Here is a 20,719-nt window from a genome sequence, read left to right as displayed (position 1 = left end):
AACTAAGTCAGAAATATACATAAGTTAACTTAATGTTCTATATTCAAAATTAACTTGACCTTAACGATTTAAAAAAATGTGTCAACTTGCAAAGCCTTGGAATTAGGCGCGATTCTAAAAAAAGTTTTTTAGGAGGTAAAGCCATTTAATCATTACTATTAAAGTGAGAACTATTTTTCAAAGAGGAGACCTTTTTTCGAAAATACTTCTAATTTTGGGGAGGACCATTACTTCCATAATCACCCCCTTGTAACCGCGTCTGCTTGAAATTGATTAAGTGTAAATTTATTGTATATTGTATAAATACAATATATCAAGAATTACTACTAGATATAACAACAATATTACTAGTTACATGATAACAATAATGATAATGTAAGTTTTCTTTTTTTGGTGACGTCAATGTTCTCGTTTCGCGAAAGAGTGTTATCATTGTTAATGTTCGCGCGTTATCACATAAACAATTTGATAGCATTGATTCACGGCCTGGTGAAAGTTGTTCATGAAGTAGGTAGATGTGTAATGTATTTTGTACATTAATTAGACATAAGTGTTTTTCTCGGTGTGGAATTTAGTAAAGTAGCCCTAGTGCAAACGTTAAACTGTGCCGTTATGTCGTGTACTAATTACCGTGTTGATTTAACACGGACTATTTTCCTGTTAAAGGTAAGCTATAGCAGTAATAAAACTATTGTCTATTATTCGATTAAAAATATAATCAATCATACAACTTAAACTTAAAATAATTACATAAACTATGTATGAGGTTTTTGTTTTGACTACTTAAAATTTTGACCCACTTAAACCTTTTTATGGACTTTAAGTGTTTAAAATATATAACTTAATTAAAAAATTATCCATAAACTTTTCAATTCCTTAATTAAATAGTTTGTTTATTATATTTGAATTTTTTAGTGTTAAATTATTTGTCTGCTACTTATTATACAACACATGATATGGAAGATAAAGAGGTTACATTCTTTTTGCAACTTGGACTAATTCGTGATACAATCACATTGAATTCTTCCTGTTTCACTCTGAGAACTTTGAAAGAAGCAGCTTGTGATTTTGTTAACATGAAAGTATGTATATTTAATAGTATTTAGTACTTTATTTAAAAACAATATTTGTTGAGTTAAATGAAAAAAATTAACTTTTTAAAAATTCAACCGTAAATTATATAGTGTTAATATTTAATTTTAAGATAATACTTGAAATGTAATCATATTTTATGATTATAAAATTCATATATCATAATTTTAAATATAAAATCTAAATTATAATTTGAAAATTAAATAATTATACCATTTTTTTGTCAAGTTAAGTTTTATAATACTTGGATCATTTTTAGTTAATTGTTAATAATACGTCTAAAAATTTGAGAATATTTAAAAAAAATTTGTTAATTAATTATTACCATATGTGTATATTCTTTATGATGCATGTTATAAATATTATTTTAATAGTTAGATTTGATTAGTTGTTGTATATAATTATTAAATGTCTTTAATTTTTTTATTCAATGTGTAAAATATAGGTTATGAAAATTATTTAATATTTTTCAGTGTGCCGATCATGGCCTAACTCGATTAGCCGAAAGAATAATGTTATTCCGCCATAACTATAGCTGTGATCAAATATTAATTCCTGTTCATAATGTTATTGATATTAATGATGATACTATCATAGAAATAGTTTTATCAGGTAAATAATTATATTTAAACTAAATTATAATTTAAATATTAATAAATGTATAATTACTAATTATAATAACAATATATCAGTTACTACATTAAAGTTAATTAGCTTTTTTACATAACTAAGAAGCTATTGGTTTTAATCTGTCATGTTTTCTTTTTGTGTATCTTTATACACAATTTTTCCGTTCCTATTGAACCAACTTAGCTTAATAATATGGTAAAAGATTACAAAATACATTATTCATAATTAAATTAAATTTAAGGTTTTTTTTATGTACTATACATTTGATAAAAGACGTTCCTACGACTGTTCTTTTATGAGTAATTGGATTATAAAGTTTTTAATCATGTAATTTTTGGTGGATATGATAGTTTTTTTAAATTGCTCTAACTATTTGAATAGAGCAGGCATCAAAATAAAATTTTCAGTGTCAATATTTATGACAAGTACCATAGAAGTATCATGTAAGTTTTGCAAAAATATGACAAATTTTTTATTTGATAAATATCTCAACTATTATCCTAAATCCTGATTGCACTTGACTTTTATTAAATTTAAAAAAGATTAATAGTAATGGAATAAAAATTACAATTTTAGTTGATACTTTTCTTTAATTGTACATCTTCAATTTATATTGTCATATTTTACATCACAGCACTACTATTTTAACTTTTAACCTAATTTTTCTTACAAATTAGTGCCTATAGTTTATTCTTATTTAAGTATACTTATCCTCTTGGATTAAAATTATTTGTTTATAAACTTTCAGGTCAAATATTGCCAGATGAATATGAACCATCTAACATAAAACCACACACTTTAATTGTTCATTCATATAAAACACCAACTTTTTGTGATTATTGTGGTCAAATGTTGTTTGGTATTGTGAGACAAGGATTAAAATGTTCAGGTAGTATTTTATGAAATGTATTAGTTAAAAATAGAAATAAAGTGTATTTTTAATTAAAATTTTTGGTAAGAACTTTTTTTTTTTTTAAATATATAAAATTTGTTTTATATCTCTTTTGGACTTTATATTATGTTTTATAAATATAATAACTATTTAAATCCTAAAATAATTATATATTTTTATTTATTATAGGTTGTAATTTGAATTATCATAAAAGGTGTGTGGTAAAATTATTAAATGATTGTGGAGGAGGAAGTCGAAATAGAAATAAACATAAAACAAGTAGTACAAATTTATCTGGTGCTCCTCGAAGTCCATCAAGTATTTCATTATCTTCTGCTTTATCTGACGAATCGGTTTGTTTGATATTTAATTCTAGAAATTTAATTTTAGCGTCATATGTGTAATTCTATTAGTTAATTTACTTAATGTGTTCATATTACAACCAGGTTACCAGTGGAAATTTATTAAATGTTCCGGTAAAAAGTAAAAGTCGTTCACCATCACCAGTTAAAATACCTCATACATTTGTTATACATACATATACTAGGCCAACAATTTGTCAGCATTGTAAAAAATTGCTAAAAGGAATTTATAAACAAGGTGTTCAATGTAAAGATTGTCATTATAATGTTCACAAAAAATGTATGGAATTTGTTCCAAAGGATTGTATAAGCGAATATCCAGTAGATTTAAATGGTATAGAACTTTTTAATATCTAAATACAAGGTGACTAATTAACTATACTTCACGCAAAATATTTAAAAATATAAAACATTATAATTTTTTCTTTCCAGAAATTAATAGTATTCTATTTTCTACAATTTTCAAAAAAAAAAAATTAGTTATCTCCCTTATAAAGTAGTATCAACTTAAGTTTTTTAAATGGAAACATATATGTTTAATTAGAATAAAAATAAGAAAATTATTTAATTAAGAGATTGACTGGTCTATAACAACTTTTGATCCAGTATTTAAAAGATTAAGATTTCATACTAGGTTTATATCTCTAGCAAAATGGATTTAAATTTTCAATAATCTTCTATGGAGTTTCATTGTTTTCATATTTTTAAATCAGTAATAAATATTGTTTTATAAACTATTTATAAATCATTTTATTAAGTTAATAATTACTTTTTATTATTATAATGTGATTATGTCTTTGAAAACCAAACATTTTACTAAATATATATTACAATGCTGTAAAATATATTGGCCGACTACTTGTCTTTATCCCAAGTAGTTGGGATTAAAGAGAGGAAATAGAAGAAGATATAATGCTGTGGTTTAATTAAAATAATTTCGATCTAGAAGTATGTGTGGCAAAATTTTGAATATTCATTATTTGATATTTAAAATTTATTAACTAATTTAATGTTAAGAATTCAATTTTTATTTAATTAGATTTATATTAAATTTATCTACTGTATTTGGTTTCTAATATAAATGTAATATATACTTATGCCTTAATTTATTTTGTTTTTAAAAAGAAAGCGGTGTTGGTAGTGAATCAGAACATGAAGGATCTGGTTGTAGAGGTGATGACGATGGTGATAGTGATAGTGAAAATAATCCTTCTCCACCTCGTACTATTCAAAGTATGGAAACATTAACTTTGGAAAACCCATGTAATGGTCTAAGCCCTTCTAACCCTATAGTATGTAGACTATTTTTAGTTCATTTTTTATTATGTTAAATATGATTTGTTATATTTATGAAATGTTTTTTAAGGAGATGAATACCTCGTACTATACCGATAACACTTTAAATAACACTCAAGAAGATTCAAACTGTATTGGGTATTATGAACTATAAGATATGTTTTTTAACTTTATAATAATGAATTTTTCTAAATTTGGCTTTAGCTCATCACCTAGTAATAACATTCCATTGATGCGCATAGTTCAATCAATTAAACATACTAAAAGGCGAGGTGGTTGTAAAGTTATCAAAGAAGGATGGCTTGTTCATTTTACTAACAAAGATAATCAAGTTAGTATAATATTATTTCAAGGTTTGAGTAAATTGAATTAAATAATATTTACAGAGGAAGTTTCATTATTGGAGATTAGATTCGAAACTTATCACTTTATTTATTAATGATAAAACATCTAAGTATTTTAAAGAAATACCGCTATCTGAAATATTAAGTGTTGATATTGCAAAAACTCCTAGAGATTCAGGTAATATAAATTATACACTTACTTAATTAATAAGGTCCAATAAGAATCATTATTTTTCCTTATTCTTTATTATTTTTTATACTTTGTATATCATTAATAATAATAATATGTTATTTTAGTTAATAATAATAATTTAGTTCTTTAATACTAAAAGTTCTAAAATATCATCAAAGTAGATAATTTTTATTTTATTTTATTATATTAATCATCAAGTTATCAAAATAGGACCCATGCATTGTTTTGAACTGAAAACAACCAATCTTGATTATTATGTTGGTGGTAAAGTGTATAGTTCTAAGATTGGATTGTCTGTAGAAGAGCATAGTAATAAAGAAGACAAAAATTGGGAAAACGCTATTCGCCTAGCATTAATGCCTGTATCTTCTAATACAACACGTAAGTTTCTAATGAATTTATTTAATTGCCAAAATGTTATATCTAACACTTTAGCTTTAATAATATTATTATGTTTGTGTTTTGTGTGTTATACTAAAAGTTTATGTCTACTAACCAATCAACAATTATGTGCACATTATGTTATCTTTAATCAGTTTGTTATCATTTAGAAACATGTAATAGTGTAATTACACTTAAGTAGATAATATTTTTATTGTTAACAAATTCGAATATAAACTGCATGTAGAATGAATAACATGAAAAATATATTAAAATATGAGCAAACTATTAGTAAAATTGAAAGTTTCACACTCTTATAATTTATTTATATTTGGTCACAAGATTGTAGTACCTATACTTTTAAATTTATTTAACTGCATTGGCACACATCTGTTTTTTTAGCTTAATTGTAGGAAATTCTAAATAATTATAAAACTGTAAACTTTCATGTTTCATGATATTCCAATTAAATTTATTGAAAAATAAGATTTTGGATGGCTGTTCCACAAATATCAATATTTTAGTTACTATACATTTACTATTAAATAGTGGCATCACAATTTATCATAATAATTACAAAAAATTTTAATCTTAGCAGATAATATCTCATTTTAACTGCTTATTGCGGTTTTTGCAAAATGTTACTTAAGTATAAATATATGTTTAATTTACAGTCTTAATTAAATTGCTATACAAGAAATCACATTTATATGTCTTACGTCAGCTTCACTCAATACTTATAACTAATAACTATTAGTTATATAAGTAATTTATTAACTTATTAATATTCAACTTTCGAAAAAAGGTCTCCTCTTTAATTACAATCTTTTAGATTATTGTATTTTCTATAAATCAACATATAATTATACAACTTATTTAAAACGAAGCTTCTTAACGTATGTTTGTATGGGTAGTAAATAAAAATATGTCTATGTATTTGTTACGCTCAAGCACATGTCAAATGAAAACTGCCAGCTAGATTTTATTTTATTGAGTTAAATCTTAAAAAAAAAAAATTAATTTATAATTAACAACAAATAAATTTTGCTCTTTAAATGGCAAGTAAATGATCAGAACCCCAAATTGCGTTTATACAAATTAAAAAGATGATTTGAATTGATTCACAATTCAAGTTATATACATAGTTTATTAACAAAAGAATTCTTAATATATTTGATAAATATGCCATTATCACAATATACATGATACATTCTTTAGTATTGAAAAACTTTGTATACAAATTCAAATTAATGATATACGTGAATAAGTTACTATAGAACAGTAGTAGGGTGGGGTTTATAGAACTATCATAAATGATAATTCAGGTCTGTTCATTTTTTTATACATATATTCTATTTCATGTCTTCTATTAGTTTTTGTATACTAAACAATATATACCTATTGTGAGTTAAATATTACCATTATATTTTATTAAGTATTTTTTTCAACAATTATTAATAATAATAATTCTTCCTTAATTTATAATATATTTAAAAACTTTATGATTTTTCGTTTTCTTCTGCAAACAATTAGCAGAGACAGCTGCTCCTTTTGACTTACTCTTTTAATCTGGCTCTGTTACACATAATAATATTAAATCTGTCTAATATTATAATATCTTGTGTATATTAAATTTGTTAATAAATTTAATGTGGTATAAGCAATTATAATGAAAAATTATTGAAGTTATTAGATTTGAGATGGTAGAATATGAGATTCAGTTTTTGTTATTTTTATCACTAGTCATTTCCTGCTTGTACTTATCCTCCCATATAGGTATAAAAATGTCAATAATTTCGAAAAAAGTGGTTTAAAATTTGTTATTGACCAGTAATTTTCTTAATTGGATCAATACTTAATAAATAAGCTAGTTAATTATATGTATTTTCATTTGAAAAAATATAGTTAACACCTTTATAAAGTATAAGGAATGAACAAGAAAATTTTTTTATGATTAATAAATTAAGAAAAATTTGAAACCAAAAATAATCAATATTATTTACATACAAAAATTATCAATATTATTTTTATTTCATTGAAAAATTAACTAGTTTATTAAATTTGTATGAGCTTTTATACTTAAATAAACGAAAAGTTTATTTAAATTGTAGTTGTAAAGTTTGTCTCTATGATACCTTTGGTGCAGATTCTAATCCCATATTGTGCTTATTTTTTCCACATGATTTATGATACACTTTTTATGACCGGTTTTGTTAAATATTTAGGTGGATTATTTAATCTAATATTAGATTATATTTAAAAGAAGCTATATAAAATTCGAGACTTATCTGTCAAGTTTAATATTTTTTATAGATGTTTAAATTTAATTTTGGAAGTCAATTTTCAAAAAAAAAGTTTAAATTTCATTGTAACTATTTTTTTTATTCAACTCATAGTTACAAATTTTTTGGTGCTAAATCTGATGGTGTATTTAAATTTTGCTTATTTCATGATTTCAGTTGTTTTTTTTTGACATTTAACCAAAATGACTGTAATAAACCAAAAAGAAAAAGGATAAAGGTAAAATTAACTAGAAGAAAATCCTTTAAAAAATTAAATGAAATTGATGATAATAGTACAGAAATATTGAAAGAAAATTGGTTTAATAAAAATGAAAACAGTCTAAAGCCTTAAACGAGGTTAAATTAGTGCATTTTGTAACAAATAATTACAAAAAGGAGAATGCATAAAAGAAAAAAGACTTAGAGTAATTATATATCAAAATTAAGAATTGGCTGAAAAATTCTGTAATTTCACTAGAAAAATGATACTATTGTACATTTATACAATTTTATGAGAATAAAGATTAATTTTCAGCATAAAAAACATTTTGAATCAAATTTAGACCTTCAAAAAACACTCGAAATTTGAAATGTCTTAATAATGACTGTTTTAAAACATTATTACATTATATTAAATATCATTACTGATTTAAAAATAATAAGTATCTAACATTTTTTTAAATAATAGAATTTTAGTATCATTGAATTCATGTTTTCAAGAGGAATTAAATTTTATATAGGTTACTTAAAATATTTTGATAAATTTCCCTCTAAAATATCAATTTAGTAGTAACAAATATCTGCTTTTAAATTCAATAATTAGTTATTCAAAATAAATATTGTGAAAAAAAAATTGTTTGTAGTGTGAGTCAAAATTGTATAAATAAATCAATATATCAATTATTTTTAAACTATTCTGAAAAATTTATCAAACGTCAGATACAAGTTATTGTAAATAGATCATATTATATTTATACGTATTATTTAATTAGCTATCAACTTAGTTTTTTAATAACAATGTTTCTCTATAAAGCTGTTATTTTGAAATATTTGATACTACATTTGTTTAAATGGAGTATGTACCTATTTACATTTATATTTCATTAAAAATTACATTGTTATGTTCTTAATGCTTAATATATTAATAATAAATATAATATATATAGTTAATAATAATAATAATTACTTATTCAAACTTTCGTTAAGAAGCTTTGCTTCCCTTGCGTTACAAAACTCTGATACACATTATTAATTTATGTGAGCCATTAAGATTATAATTGTCTTGAATAATAATTTCTAATAGATGTATGGAGTGTGTGATATTTAAAATGTTAATAGGATCCTTTTTATAACATCATTTAATACATTTACATTGACTAGAAAAAATTTGTCTAATATCTGCACTTCAAAAATTGCTAAACTTCTGTATGTATTATTTTTTCAGTAAATTCTTAATTTAAGAATCATAAAAAATTTATTAGGTATATTATATTTAACTCAATTATTAAACTTTTTTAATTGTGTTAATTGTTTTGCCTATTTTGTAAAGCTTGAAAAATGGGGTTAAAAATTTGTATTTTATCACTAATTAGCTTTTGCATCCATTGAAATATGCCATCACTATATCATAGCTACACTTTATCAACTGTGTAAATATAAATTTAAAAATATTTAAATATCTTTGAACAAATTAAATTCAATAAACCTTTTTTTTTAGCCTGAAAAGTAAAATTTGAAATATACACATTACAACTACAAACAAAATTTGGTGAAAAAATTATGTATTGGAACTTGTAAGTCTTTTTACTTATAATATCTTTTTTAAAAGATTTATCAGTATGCATTGTTTATTCACCATCAATTAATAACTGATCCTATGATACATAATGTTGTACTAGTATGGTTAGAAAGTTTCATTTCAAAATTGAACAAACACACAAACATAATGGTATAAGTTTTAATATTATAGAAATAAATGGTAATAAATTAAGAGAAAAGATATATAATTATATATTTAATTTCTTTACCTGCCATATTGTAGATTAATTTTCTAAGATATTTAGCAGATGACTGATTTTCTACTGATAGCACCTTAAATAAGGCCTTGTTCTGTTAATATTTTATAAACTATAATTGAAAATTTTTACTGAAAAAAAAATTTATTAGTAAAATAAGGTATGTTACATTTTTTTAATGTTTAATTAGGTTTTTTTTCAAATACATGACAACAAAATATGAACAATTTTCTGCTATCTACAATATGACACTGTATTGTATTTCCCTAAGCCACACATCACATTATCAACCTAAGTGCACTGTGTAAGGTTTGTGTCTATGACACCTTGGGTTGCAGATTCTAATCCCATATTGTGCTTCTTTTTTCCACATGATTTATGATACATTTTTAATGACCGGTTTTGTTAAATATTTAGGTGGATTATTTAATCTAATATTAGATTATATTTAAAAGAAGCTATATAAAATTCGAGACTTATCTGTCAAGTTTAATATTTTTTATAGACCTTTAAATTTAATTTTGGAAGTCAATTTTCAAAAAAAAAGTTTAAATTTCATTGTAACTATTTTTTTTATTCAACTCATAGTTACAAATTTCTCCCAAAAGATAAAAAATTTAGCGAGGAATTTAAAACTATCAATTTTTTTTGTGGCAAATATTTAATTTTATATTTTCACAATTATTTTGTAACACATTTATTTGAGAGTTAAAAAAAAAAAAAAAATAGTTTATGTATTTTTTGGTGCTTAAAACGATGTTCTATTTAAATTTTGCTTATTTCATGATTTCAGTTGTTTTTTTTGACATTTAACCAAAATGACTGTAATAAACCAAAAAAAAAAAAAAAGGATAAAGGTAAAATTAACTAGAAAAAAATTAAATGAATTTGATGATAATAGTACAGAAATATTGAAAGAAAATTGGTTTCATAAAAATGAAAATAGTCTAAAGACTTAAACGAGGTTAAATTAGTTCATTTTGTGACAAATAATTACAAAAAAGAGAATGTATAAAAGAAAAAAAACTTAGAGTAATTATATATCAAAATTAAGAATTGGCTGAAAACTTCTGTAATTTCACAAGAAAAATGACACTATTGCATATTTGTACAATTCTAAGACAAATAGATTTACTATTAAAATAAAATAATTAAAAAAAGCTTTAATGTTTAAAATTTGAATTTATGTTAATTTCCATAATAAGGAAAAATTAATAAAACATTATTTAATAAATAAATAAACTTAAATTAGAAGATCCGCCAAACAAAAATTTACTTTAAAATTTCTAAGTGTCCAAAAACTTTAAAAAAAGAATGTGTTTTTAAATTGAAAAATATTCTAAGTACAAATTAATTTTGAAAAAAATGACTTTTAAATAATGTTTTTATTGAAGAATTAATTATAAGTCCCATGGAGTGAAAATCTTGAGTAAAATGTCGTAGATTTTATGTATTTTGAAGTTGCTAAAAGAACTGATTTTTAAATAGAAAAATAGCTTTTTATAGTCAGAGATGATAGTCTAGTAATTTCTAGTGTAATCTTGGAAGCTAAAGTTTTCTATTTCCATTGGATAATTACAATGGGGGAGCTGTGTGTAGGCATTACTTAAAAATCTGTACAATAAGTAGATTATATGCCATAATTATTTTGTATTTTTAATAAGAGAACTTTGTTTTGGTGATCTTGTGTCTTTATAAATCTAAATGGGTATTTAGAAACCAATGTGTAATTACTTAATCTCTTATCTATTACCTTTTTCCAAATCTTCATACTATGACTCATAAGCTTCATGCCTCTATAATTTTCACACTCCTGTATGTCCCCATATGGCACCACAATACTATTCCTTCAATCTTTTGGCATTTTCTCTTCTAGTGAGATTTTATTAAAAGGATCCTTAAACCATCTTATGCCCACATCGCCTATTATTTTCCATACTTCTACTTCTACATTCTTTGATTATTTACAACTTATTGTAATAATATAAATAAATATTTTAAATTAATATATTACTTTTTAAACAATAATTTATAACATATGCATATAAATTTATAATTTATCATTAAGTGAATTAAATTAAATTACTTGATTTCAAATAATTCGCTAAAATTATATAAATAATTTAATAAACAAGTTTTGACAAAAATTCACAATTTCATACCTGTTAATTAAATAAATTAATACATTTTAAACAACAATACTTTAATTTTGAAAATAATGTTTTACATATATATTTTAAACTTTAATGTAATTAAATCTATTTATTTTTATAATTATATTAATTAATATAAAAAGTACACATAAATTATAGTATTTATTTATATTTTAATTAATGTAAATATATAAATAAATAAAATTAAATAATGATATAAAATATAATTTATTATATAAATTTTTATTCATTCTTAATTATTTTTATAGGTAAATAAATAATTTATGTAAATAATAAATATTATCTATAATTATTGACAATTATAGTGATTTTCTCGTTAGTGTTGTCTGGTCTCTAATATAAGCCGGCCTTAATTTCTGTCTCATCTATCATTGGTCTAGCTAAGAAAACCATGTTTGATTCCCTAACATGTTTAAGAGGTCCACCACTTTCTGTAACAAGTTAAGTTCGAGAAATGAAAGGATATAAAATAACTGATAATTATTTTATTTTTCATTATTAATATATATAATTAGTTAAATTTATAGATATTTCATTAAATTATATAAGTAAATAATTAAATATATATATATATAATATAAATAAATATAATGGCTATAAATTTAATTATTACCATACAGGTATTCAGTAAGTACAAATAGATTGTTACAAACAATAAGAACAATAGAAACCCGTTTCTTTACTTACTGAACACTCTATATATTAATGTAAATAAAAATAATAAATAATATCTATATATACTTTTATTGATAAATAATGATAGTAAGTAATAAATTATATTTTATATTATAATTTAGTACTGTATTTTCAAAAATTAAAGTGATGTTATTTAATATGAATTAAATAGTTTAATTTTAAATGTGCATAAAAAAGTTATAAAAAAACAATTAGAGGCAATTTTCACACGATTTCTTCATAATGTCTTATCAAAAACTTGCATTTATTATTTTAGTAATAAAATCTTTCGCAACAATAGAATAAGAAATAAATTTTCAATTGAAAATAAAAATTTTTTTTTTCTTCCATTATAAACCTATAACTTTTATCAGTTAAATGAAAGAAGCTTCACTTCATCTGCGCGTACTCGTAACACGCACTGGTTTTTTGTTATATTTAAACAATCAGTGTCTTCAGATTAAAATTACTTATTATAAAGAATTGGTATCTCTACCTGGACCCAAAAATTTCTAGTGTTAGTATAAATAATCTTAACTACACAACTGGCAATTTGTAAAGCTGGTGCAAGCAAACAAAGTTTTATTGTAAATATTGTGACAGTTGAGGTTAACTATGTGTTAAGGTCTTGTAAACAAATTCAGAAAATTTCATTGTAATGACCTTGAAAAAAAAAAAATTTGTATGCTACACTGATTAAATTGCTTATGATAATTGTAAACAATTACAATGATTTTAATTCATAATAAATTAATTTAACTTGTAAGCATTGCTTCCAAGAATTTTATTTTTTTTAATTATGTCAGTATATTATTTATACTGGTTTTGGATTTAACAAAACACTAGAAATTGTTTAAAGATTGAAATGAGGAACAATAAAGAAGAAACTTTCTTCATTTTCTTTTTATATTTAATAATAGGATAAATTTCTATTTTTGAATGCTTAAACTTCTTCTATCCAACACACTGGCATTTAGATAATAACTTTATATATGACTTTACGTGATTGCACCCTTAGTTGTTATCGACACAGAAAATTTTTTTGTAAGGAATGAGCATAACATGATGGTTATTTTGAAATTTCGAAAAAAAAAAAATTGTATTTATTTTTTCTATTACTTATTTTATTAGAATCAAATAATAAATAATATGTTTTTAACATATTCTAAAACTATAGGAAATATTAAAAAAAGAGTAATGCAAAATATTCATTAAATCTAGTTATTATATTTGTCAAAACATTGTTTACCATTCTGTATATACAAAGTGATTCATTAATTACTTCACTCGATTTTCTTAAAAAAAATATGTAGTAAAATAAAACTTTTTTCTATCACAGTTTCATATCTTCCTATGCTTTATTATTTTCATTAAAATATTTAGTTATATCATCTCTTGCCTCACAAAAATGAATTATCTTTAGTTAATTAAATATTAATACATAAATTTAACTGTGATAATATATTTTAGAAAATGATCTAGTTAAAAAATGACTGGTTGATAAAAACTTTTTCAATTAGTATTTCGACAAAGTATTATCATTTTAAAATATAGAGCAAGGATGAAGCGCGAATAACTCCTGTAATAATGGTTTGAAAAGTTATTGTCTCAATTAGATTAATTTCCAATGCAAATTCCATTCAAATTTATAAGATACTATTTGCTTAATTAAAGTTTATCTAATTTTAAGTAGCAAGAGAAGGGCATAGAATTAAATACTTTATTAAAAATAATATGAATGAAAATTAGGTAGAAAATTTTTATTTTGCCATATATTTTTGAAGTAATTGAGTGAGGCGTTATTAAGGAAGCACTCTGTATATATTTACTCAATACATTTTATTATTATTATTGTTATTATTATTTGTTATGTTTAAACTTTATTTTTCATAAGAAAAAATTATTTTTTTTTAATGATAAAATTGACTGATTTTGTAAAAAATCTTAATTTCTAGATAAAATTATGTGTCAAACATAAAATGTGTGTATAATACATTCTCGAGAATATTGTTTATTTTAAATGTTTTTAATTTTTAATGTTTCATAAATCCACTTGATTATTAGTATTTTTTTAGAAAAATAAAATCTGTGTACTTGTGTAAACAGTCAACAAATACTTATTTAAACAAATTTTTTATGACATTTTAATTCAAATTTTTCTTAATGTATTTTATACTATTATTTTAAAAAGAAAATTTCTTATAGTTGGGAAAAATTATTATTTTGAGTAGTGTCTATAAAAAATTGTGGAAATATTGTTGTAAGCATGTTTATATATTTTTTACTATCATTCTTACAATTTTTTCATAGTTTTATTTACTAATTGTGTACTATAATTTGTAAAATTTTTAATGATTTTTATTTTTTTAATAATTCTGTTTTTATAATTATATATACTTAACAATCTGTAGATGAAATTATAAGACTATAGCATTGATATTAAAAATATAATTTTTATAATAAATTTTTTTTTTTTCGTAAAACATTTACAGTTACCAAGATAATCTTTTCATGTCTGTACAATTTTTAAATTTAAACTTCAAAAAGAAGTAGAAATATAAAAGCTAAAAATATTAAACAGAGTTTTTGCCAATACATTTTTATAGACATTTTTTAAATTAAATTAAATTTTATATTTTTATTCTAATTTTATTTTCACACACACACAAAAAAAAAAGTGACAATTAAGTAGTTTGAATTTTTTATTAATTTTACAGATTCGCGGTCTGTTATTGAAGCTAATGAACAACAACAAAATATTGCTGACATGAGTCAATTATATCAAATATTTCCTGATGAAGTGTTAGGCTCTGGTCAATTTGGTATAGTTTATGGAGGTATCATTGAAATGAAATTTAAATTATTTTGTTAGTTTTAAATATAAGCTATAAATAATTTTTCATTTTAGGAAAACATAGGAAATCTGGTAAATCAGTAGCAATCAAAGTAATTGATAAATTAAGATTCCCTACTAAACAAGAAGCAGCATTAAAAAATGAAGTGGCTATACTTGGCAAACTTGAACATCCTGGTGTTGTGAATTTGGACTGTATGTTTGAAACTGTTGAACGTATATTTGTTGTGATGGAAAAATTAAGGGGTGATATGTTAGAAATGATATTGTCTAGTGAATGTGGTCGACTTTCAGAACGTATTACTAAATTTTTAATTACTCAAGTATGTTTTTATTATTATAGTTCATACTATACCTAGTACTATATAATTCAGAGTTAAAATTAGTGTAAGTTTCAACAATTGAAGAAAATTTAGCATTTATCAAGTTATAGATAATATTTTAACACATAAAAAATATAAAATAGCAGTACGAATTTAATTTTAAGTTTGTATAAATATTTTATGCTTATTTATTACAAAAAATAAATTTTAAATGAGGATTGGTTTTATTTTGATAATAATGCATAATATATATTTCATTTAAACATTATTTGTAGTAAAATCTATTTTCTTTGTAAGAATTTATTTATAGTTTATTACTTGGTTATCATAGATGTTCTTTAAAAATAATTGCAAATTTACGTTTTTTTTTTAAAAAGACCCTCTGATTTTTATAATTAAATGAATTAATATTGAGTTTTGTTATTTTATATTTTATTCATATTTAAACAGAGTTTTAGTTTGTAGTACATGAAGTATACATTTGTATACCTAAAATTCTGTGTTATCAGGTTGACTACCAAGGTACAACTTATCTGACATAAACCTCTCAACATTCAAATAAAAGGTCTCACCCTACATAGTGGTCTTTATAATATCTATGCATACCAAAAAAGAAAAAAAAATTGAAATTACTTTCTTATATTTAAATAACTATTTTGTTAATTTTTTTTATCAAAATACTTTGAAATTAAAAATTATTATTTAATCACTTATTAATGAACCAATGTGAATTTTGAATTTCATTCAACTGTTACATTACTAGTTCACTTTATTTTTTGGATGGCTGATTTCAATAATAATAATAGTTCTGTCAAGATACCCTTTGAAGTTTAATCCTCATATATAGATATAATATCAAACTAGAAAAATATAGCAAACATTAAAATTAATAATTAACTCAAGTATTAAGCTTATTCATTCTAACGTTTTAATATAATTTTTTCTGTAAGTATACATTGTGACTAAAAAATTTTTTAGATTCTTATTGCACTTAAACATTTGCATAGCAAAAACATAGTTCATTGTGATTTAAAACCAGAAAATGTACTTCTAAGCTCAAACTCAGATTTTCCACAAGTTAAATTATGTGATTTTGGATTTGCTCGGATAATTGGAGAAAAATCTTTTCGACGATCTGTTGTTGGTACTCCAGCATATTTAGGTAAGGTTTTAACATAAAACATAAGATCAAATAGTACCAAAGATTATTTTCAGTTACTTTATCTGAGTGGTTACTAAATGATATTATTTGCCAAGTGGTTATTTATAACAGCAATGTTTATAACTACCAAGAATTAATGTTTAGGTGGTGTAGAGTAAACGTTTATTTAATGTTTACTCTAAAATTAAAATTTTTTATGGATATTTAAACTACTCTGTTTAATTATTTTATTTTAGCTCCTGAAGTATTACGAAATAAAGGATATAATAGATCTTTAGATATGTGGAGTGTTGGAGTTATTGTATATGTTAGTTTAAGTGGAACTTTTCCATTTAATGAAGATGAAGATATAAATGATCAAATTCAAAATGCTGCATTTATGTATCCAAGAAATCCTTGGAAAGAAATTTCTCATGATGGTATATTCTAACTAGTCTTTTGAAATTTCAATGTAGATTATTTTTCTGATGATTTCTTAATTGTTTTAATATTGTAAATACAATAATGTAAATTAAACACAATTTTAATTTTTCTAAAATTTCTAAATTTTATGGGGGGCAGAATTTTATCTCTTGATACATACTTTTATCATCCATTATCTAATGTCAAATTATGAATACTATACAATAGTTTTACAATATTAAAACAATAAAATTAAATTTATTTTAATTATGATTTCATTGCATAGTTTTATATTAATTGATAATTGACTATATAATTTTATATAACTTAAACTACTTTATAAGTTATATAATTTTATTATGTGTTGTAATATAAAAAAAAATTGGACAAAACTGTAGAGGTCACATATAATAATTTTGCTACTTGAATAAATTTGTATGTATCACATTATACTCTGAATATCATAATTGTGCTACTAATTTTAGAACTATTATAAAATTTAATATTGTGAGTTATAAATTTATTTATTGATTGATTTTTTTATCTTTCAGCAATAGACTTAATTGCCAATTTATTACAAGTAAAACAAAGAAAACGATTTACAGTTGATAAATCCTTAGCACATATTTGGTTACAGGTAAAATTTGTCTTAATTTAACATTCCATTATTTGACCATTTTAACTATTTTATTTTTAATTATGTTCAACATTTTAAAAAATGGAATACTTATATGTTTTGAGAACATTTTTTAAACTGAATAATGTATTCAGAATTATATCAAGTATGTTTTTTATATTTGTTATTATTTGAAAGAAAAGTTCATAGATTTTCACTGAAATAATGTTAATTATCACAAATTTTATGCAATAATTTGACTATAAATATAAATATAAAAAGTTAAAATTAATTTTTTTTAGTTTTCAAATACTTTAAAAATACCAATATATATAAGGATCATTATCTAAAGGGGTTTTAACCTTCACTTAATAGTTTATACTATTAGGTTTGTGTTCAATTTAAAGATAATACAATTTTCTATATTTTTATTGAAAATTCTGAGTACATTAAAGTATAATTCCATAATATATTTAATAATTAAATAATAATATAACACCTCATTTAGTTTTTGTATTTAACTTAGGATTATCAAACATGGTGTGATTTAAGAGAATTAGAAGTTTCAACAGGGACTTTGAGATATTTAACTCATGAATCAGATGATGCTCGCTGGGAATCATACCAAAGGCATACAAGATTTTTATAATATTATCAACATTGATACTTCCTGAACATTTTTAAAAATGTCTACCATGTAGTTTTTATTTTATCAAATTGTATAAAAAAATTATTTTGAAAAGATTAAAGTTAAGTGCAATATAAACATTTAAGAGTAGTGAATATTATTTTGTTCGGATGTACTGTAATATGTACTCTAATTTAATTACTGATTTCTAAAAAAAATTTTATGCTAATGTTAATTGGAAGTTTTTTTTAAGAATTTTACTTCTATATATTTTTCAAATCAAAGTATATAAAATCCTTGTAGACAAGTCACAAAAATATTATATAATGATTTTTGGAAGCTTTGATTATACATATTTTGAATATGTGTGCATAAAGTTTTGATTTTTTTTTTACATTGAACTAATTTTACATTAACATTATTTTTATTTATTTATTTTATAATGAAAAATTAATATTTTATAACAAAAATTAAGATACTATTTTAGGAATTTAAAAAATTCTGTAAAAATTAATTCAGATTTGTCCATTGATGGATACTATTTGTAACATGTTGTACTTTGGTCAAAAAATTTTTCCTCAAAAAATTCATAGGGTTACCATTATATATGTTTAGTTTATTAAAAAACTCAAAATTTGGGTATTAAATTTTGATTATTTAATTTATTCCTATCTATTAATTACTTTTTGTACTACAATATTTATCATTCAAAATTTAAATTTAGTTCAATACAATTTTATAATAAAATGGGTATAAATAATAATTTATGTTATGAAAATTATGAAAATAATTTAACCTTTTGAAATATTTTTAAATGCTATTTCAATTCTAAAAAAATAATAAAAGTAAATTTGTACTTCATATAAATAGTGTAGAATAATAAGATATATTTGTAGGAAAATATCCTGGCCAAATTAATTAAATATTACTATTCATAAGTATAAAACTTCTATGGTATTGATATAGAAGATAAGGATTTTAATTTTGACAATATAATAAATATTGATAATTATACAATTTTTTTTGTAAATAATCTTTTTATTATATATCTGTACTACACTGCACAACTATTTTAATATTATCACTGTATTTTGATAAAAATTCTGTATAATTTTAAAATTAAATATAAATATAGCATAACTTATATAATTTTTTAAAAAAATTTTTTCTTATTGAGTAATATATCTAATAATCATTAATTAGCGGTCATCTTATAAACTAGAATCGTTCTAAAAATTTTAAGGTCATATTCGGAATCAGGGACAAAATTACATTCAAAATTAACTAAAATATTGTTTGGCTCAAAAATATGTTGTGTAGTGTTTTTTTATAAAATATTTCTTATTATTAAAAAAAAACTATTAAATATAAAACAAACAGTATTATGTAATTTATTTGTTCAATTTTATTTGTATACTTATAATATTTATTTAATCATGTCATATTAATTTGTTTTATTTTTTGTATAATTTTTTATTTGAAAGTGAAATTAAAATTTAATTTTTAACAAAATTGTTAATGTTAACTATTATTTATAATTTTTTTTTAACTATGCTTTTTATAAATATATCTTTTGTAAATTTATCCTATGGTGTAAATAATACTTTAAAAATGTATCTTTTGTCAGTAAAACAATAAAAAAAAATTCATTTAATAATAATTAGTAAACAAAAAAATTATAATAAATCTATTAGATAGTTTTACAGTGATCATTTTTAGATACAAAAAATTAACTGTATAATGTGAATTATTGCAATACATAAAATTCATACTTAAAATTTCTACTTGTTTGAATTTTAAAATTTAGTTTTAATTGATTTTTAAAAATATTACTTATTAATAATTGTTCAATTTGTATAAAACTTAAATATTACTTTATAAATAATTCTCTACTGAATATTTATTTTATTTAATACTAAAGTGTTATGAAGTTTTATTTATTTTAAATTATTTCAAGAAGTCTTTTTTTTAATACTGTTTTTTTTACATGCTGATTCATTTGTTAAATAAAAATTAAAAATCATTATTAAATTATCTTTGAATTTGTACCTACCTATTGTAATGATAACTATAGGAATTTTTGGTCATAGTTTAATGGAAATAATCAAAAAAGTATTAAAATCGTAGACATTATCCTTACTATTGCCAAAAGTTCTTTTAAATAAAATTCAATAACTATTTTGAAAAATTTAAGATTTAATTATCATTTTATCAATGAAATATAAAAACAATATTTGTTAAATTATTTTAGTTTTTATATTTGTTAAGTTGTCAAATTATTAATTTTGAAATAAAAAATTGATAAAATGTGTGCATTTTAGAGGCATATTTAAACAATATTCTCTAAAAGGTGATCACTCATTTTTTTGAACACGAGTGGCAAGCCAGTAACTACATT

General features: G+C 21.6%; 1 protein-coding gene across 2 annotated transcripts; it reads left to right on the top strand.

The window, feature by feature from the left end:
- Positions 1–466: 466 nt before the first annotated feature.
- LOC126899652 (serine/threonine-protein kinase D1) lies at positions 467–18,568 on the top strand. 2 transcript variants are annotated; one of them, XM_050674712.1, is made up of 17 exons: positions 467–666; positions 916–1,082; positions 1,566–1,704; positions 2,471–2,611; positions 2,804–2,967; positions 3,061–3,310; positions 4,102–4,268; positions 4,343–4,410; positions 4,477–4,603; positions 4,659–4,794; positions 5,020–5,190; positions 15,054–15,173; positions 15,245–15,513; positions 16,492–16,675; positions 16,912–17,094; positions 17,629–17,714; positions 18,220–18,568. In XM_050674712.1, exons 2-17 carry the CDS (start codon positions 957–959, stop codon positions 18,340–18,342), a joined length of 2,454 nt encoding a protein of 817 aa, XP_050530669.1. In that variant the 5' UTR covers positions 467–666; positions 916–956; the 3' UTR covers positions 18,343–18,568. The 2 variants fall into 2 exon arrangements, with proteins under 2 accessions (XP_050530669.1, XP_050530668.1); XM_050674711.1 differs by having other exon boundaries at positions 5,008–5,190.
- Positions 18,569–20,719: the final 2,151 nt, after the last annotated feature.

The sequence above is a fragment of the Daktulosphaira vitifoliae genome, unplaced genomic scaffold (genome assembly GCF_025091365.1).
Source record: "Daktulosphaira vitifoliae isolate Bord-2020 unplaced genomic scaffold, ASM2509136v1 Scaffold_2, whole genome shotgun sequence".
Taxonomy (NCBI): domain Eukaryota; kingdom Metazoa; phylum Arthropoda; class Insecta; order Hemiptera; family Phylloxeridae; genus Daktulosphaira; species Daktulosphaira vitifoliae.
This window is presented reverse-complemented; position numbering and strand designations above follow the sequence as displayed.

Excerpts from the sequence above, each read along its gene's own strand:
- LOC126899652 (XM_050674711.1), top strand. The coding sequence starts at position 957 with ATGGAAGATAAAGAGGTTACATTCTTTTTGCAACTTGGACTAATTCGT. Across the intron at positions 4,269-4,342 it reads TAAGCCCTTCTAACCCTATA|GAGATGAATACCTCGTACTA; the intron begins GTATGTAGACTA and ends ATGTTTTTTAAG. Across the intron at positions 15,174-15,244 it reads ATTTGGTATAGTTTATGGAG|GAAAACATAGGAAATCTGGT; the intron begins GTATCATTGAAA and ends TTTTCATTTTAG.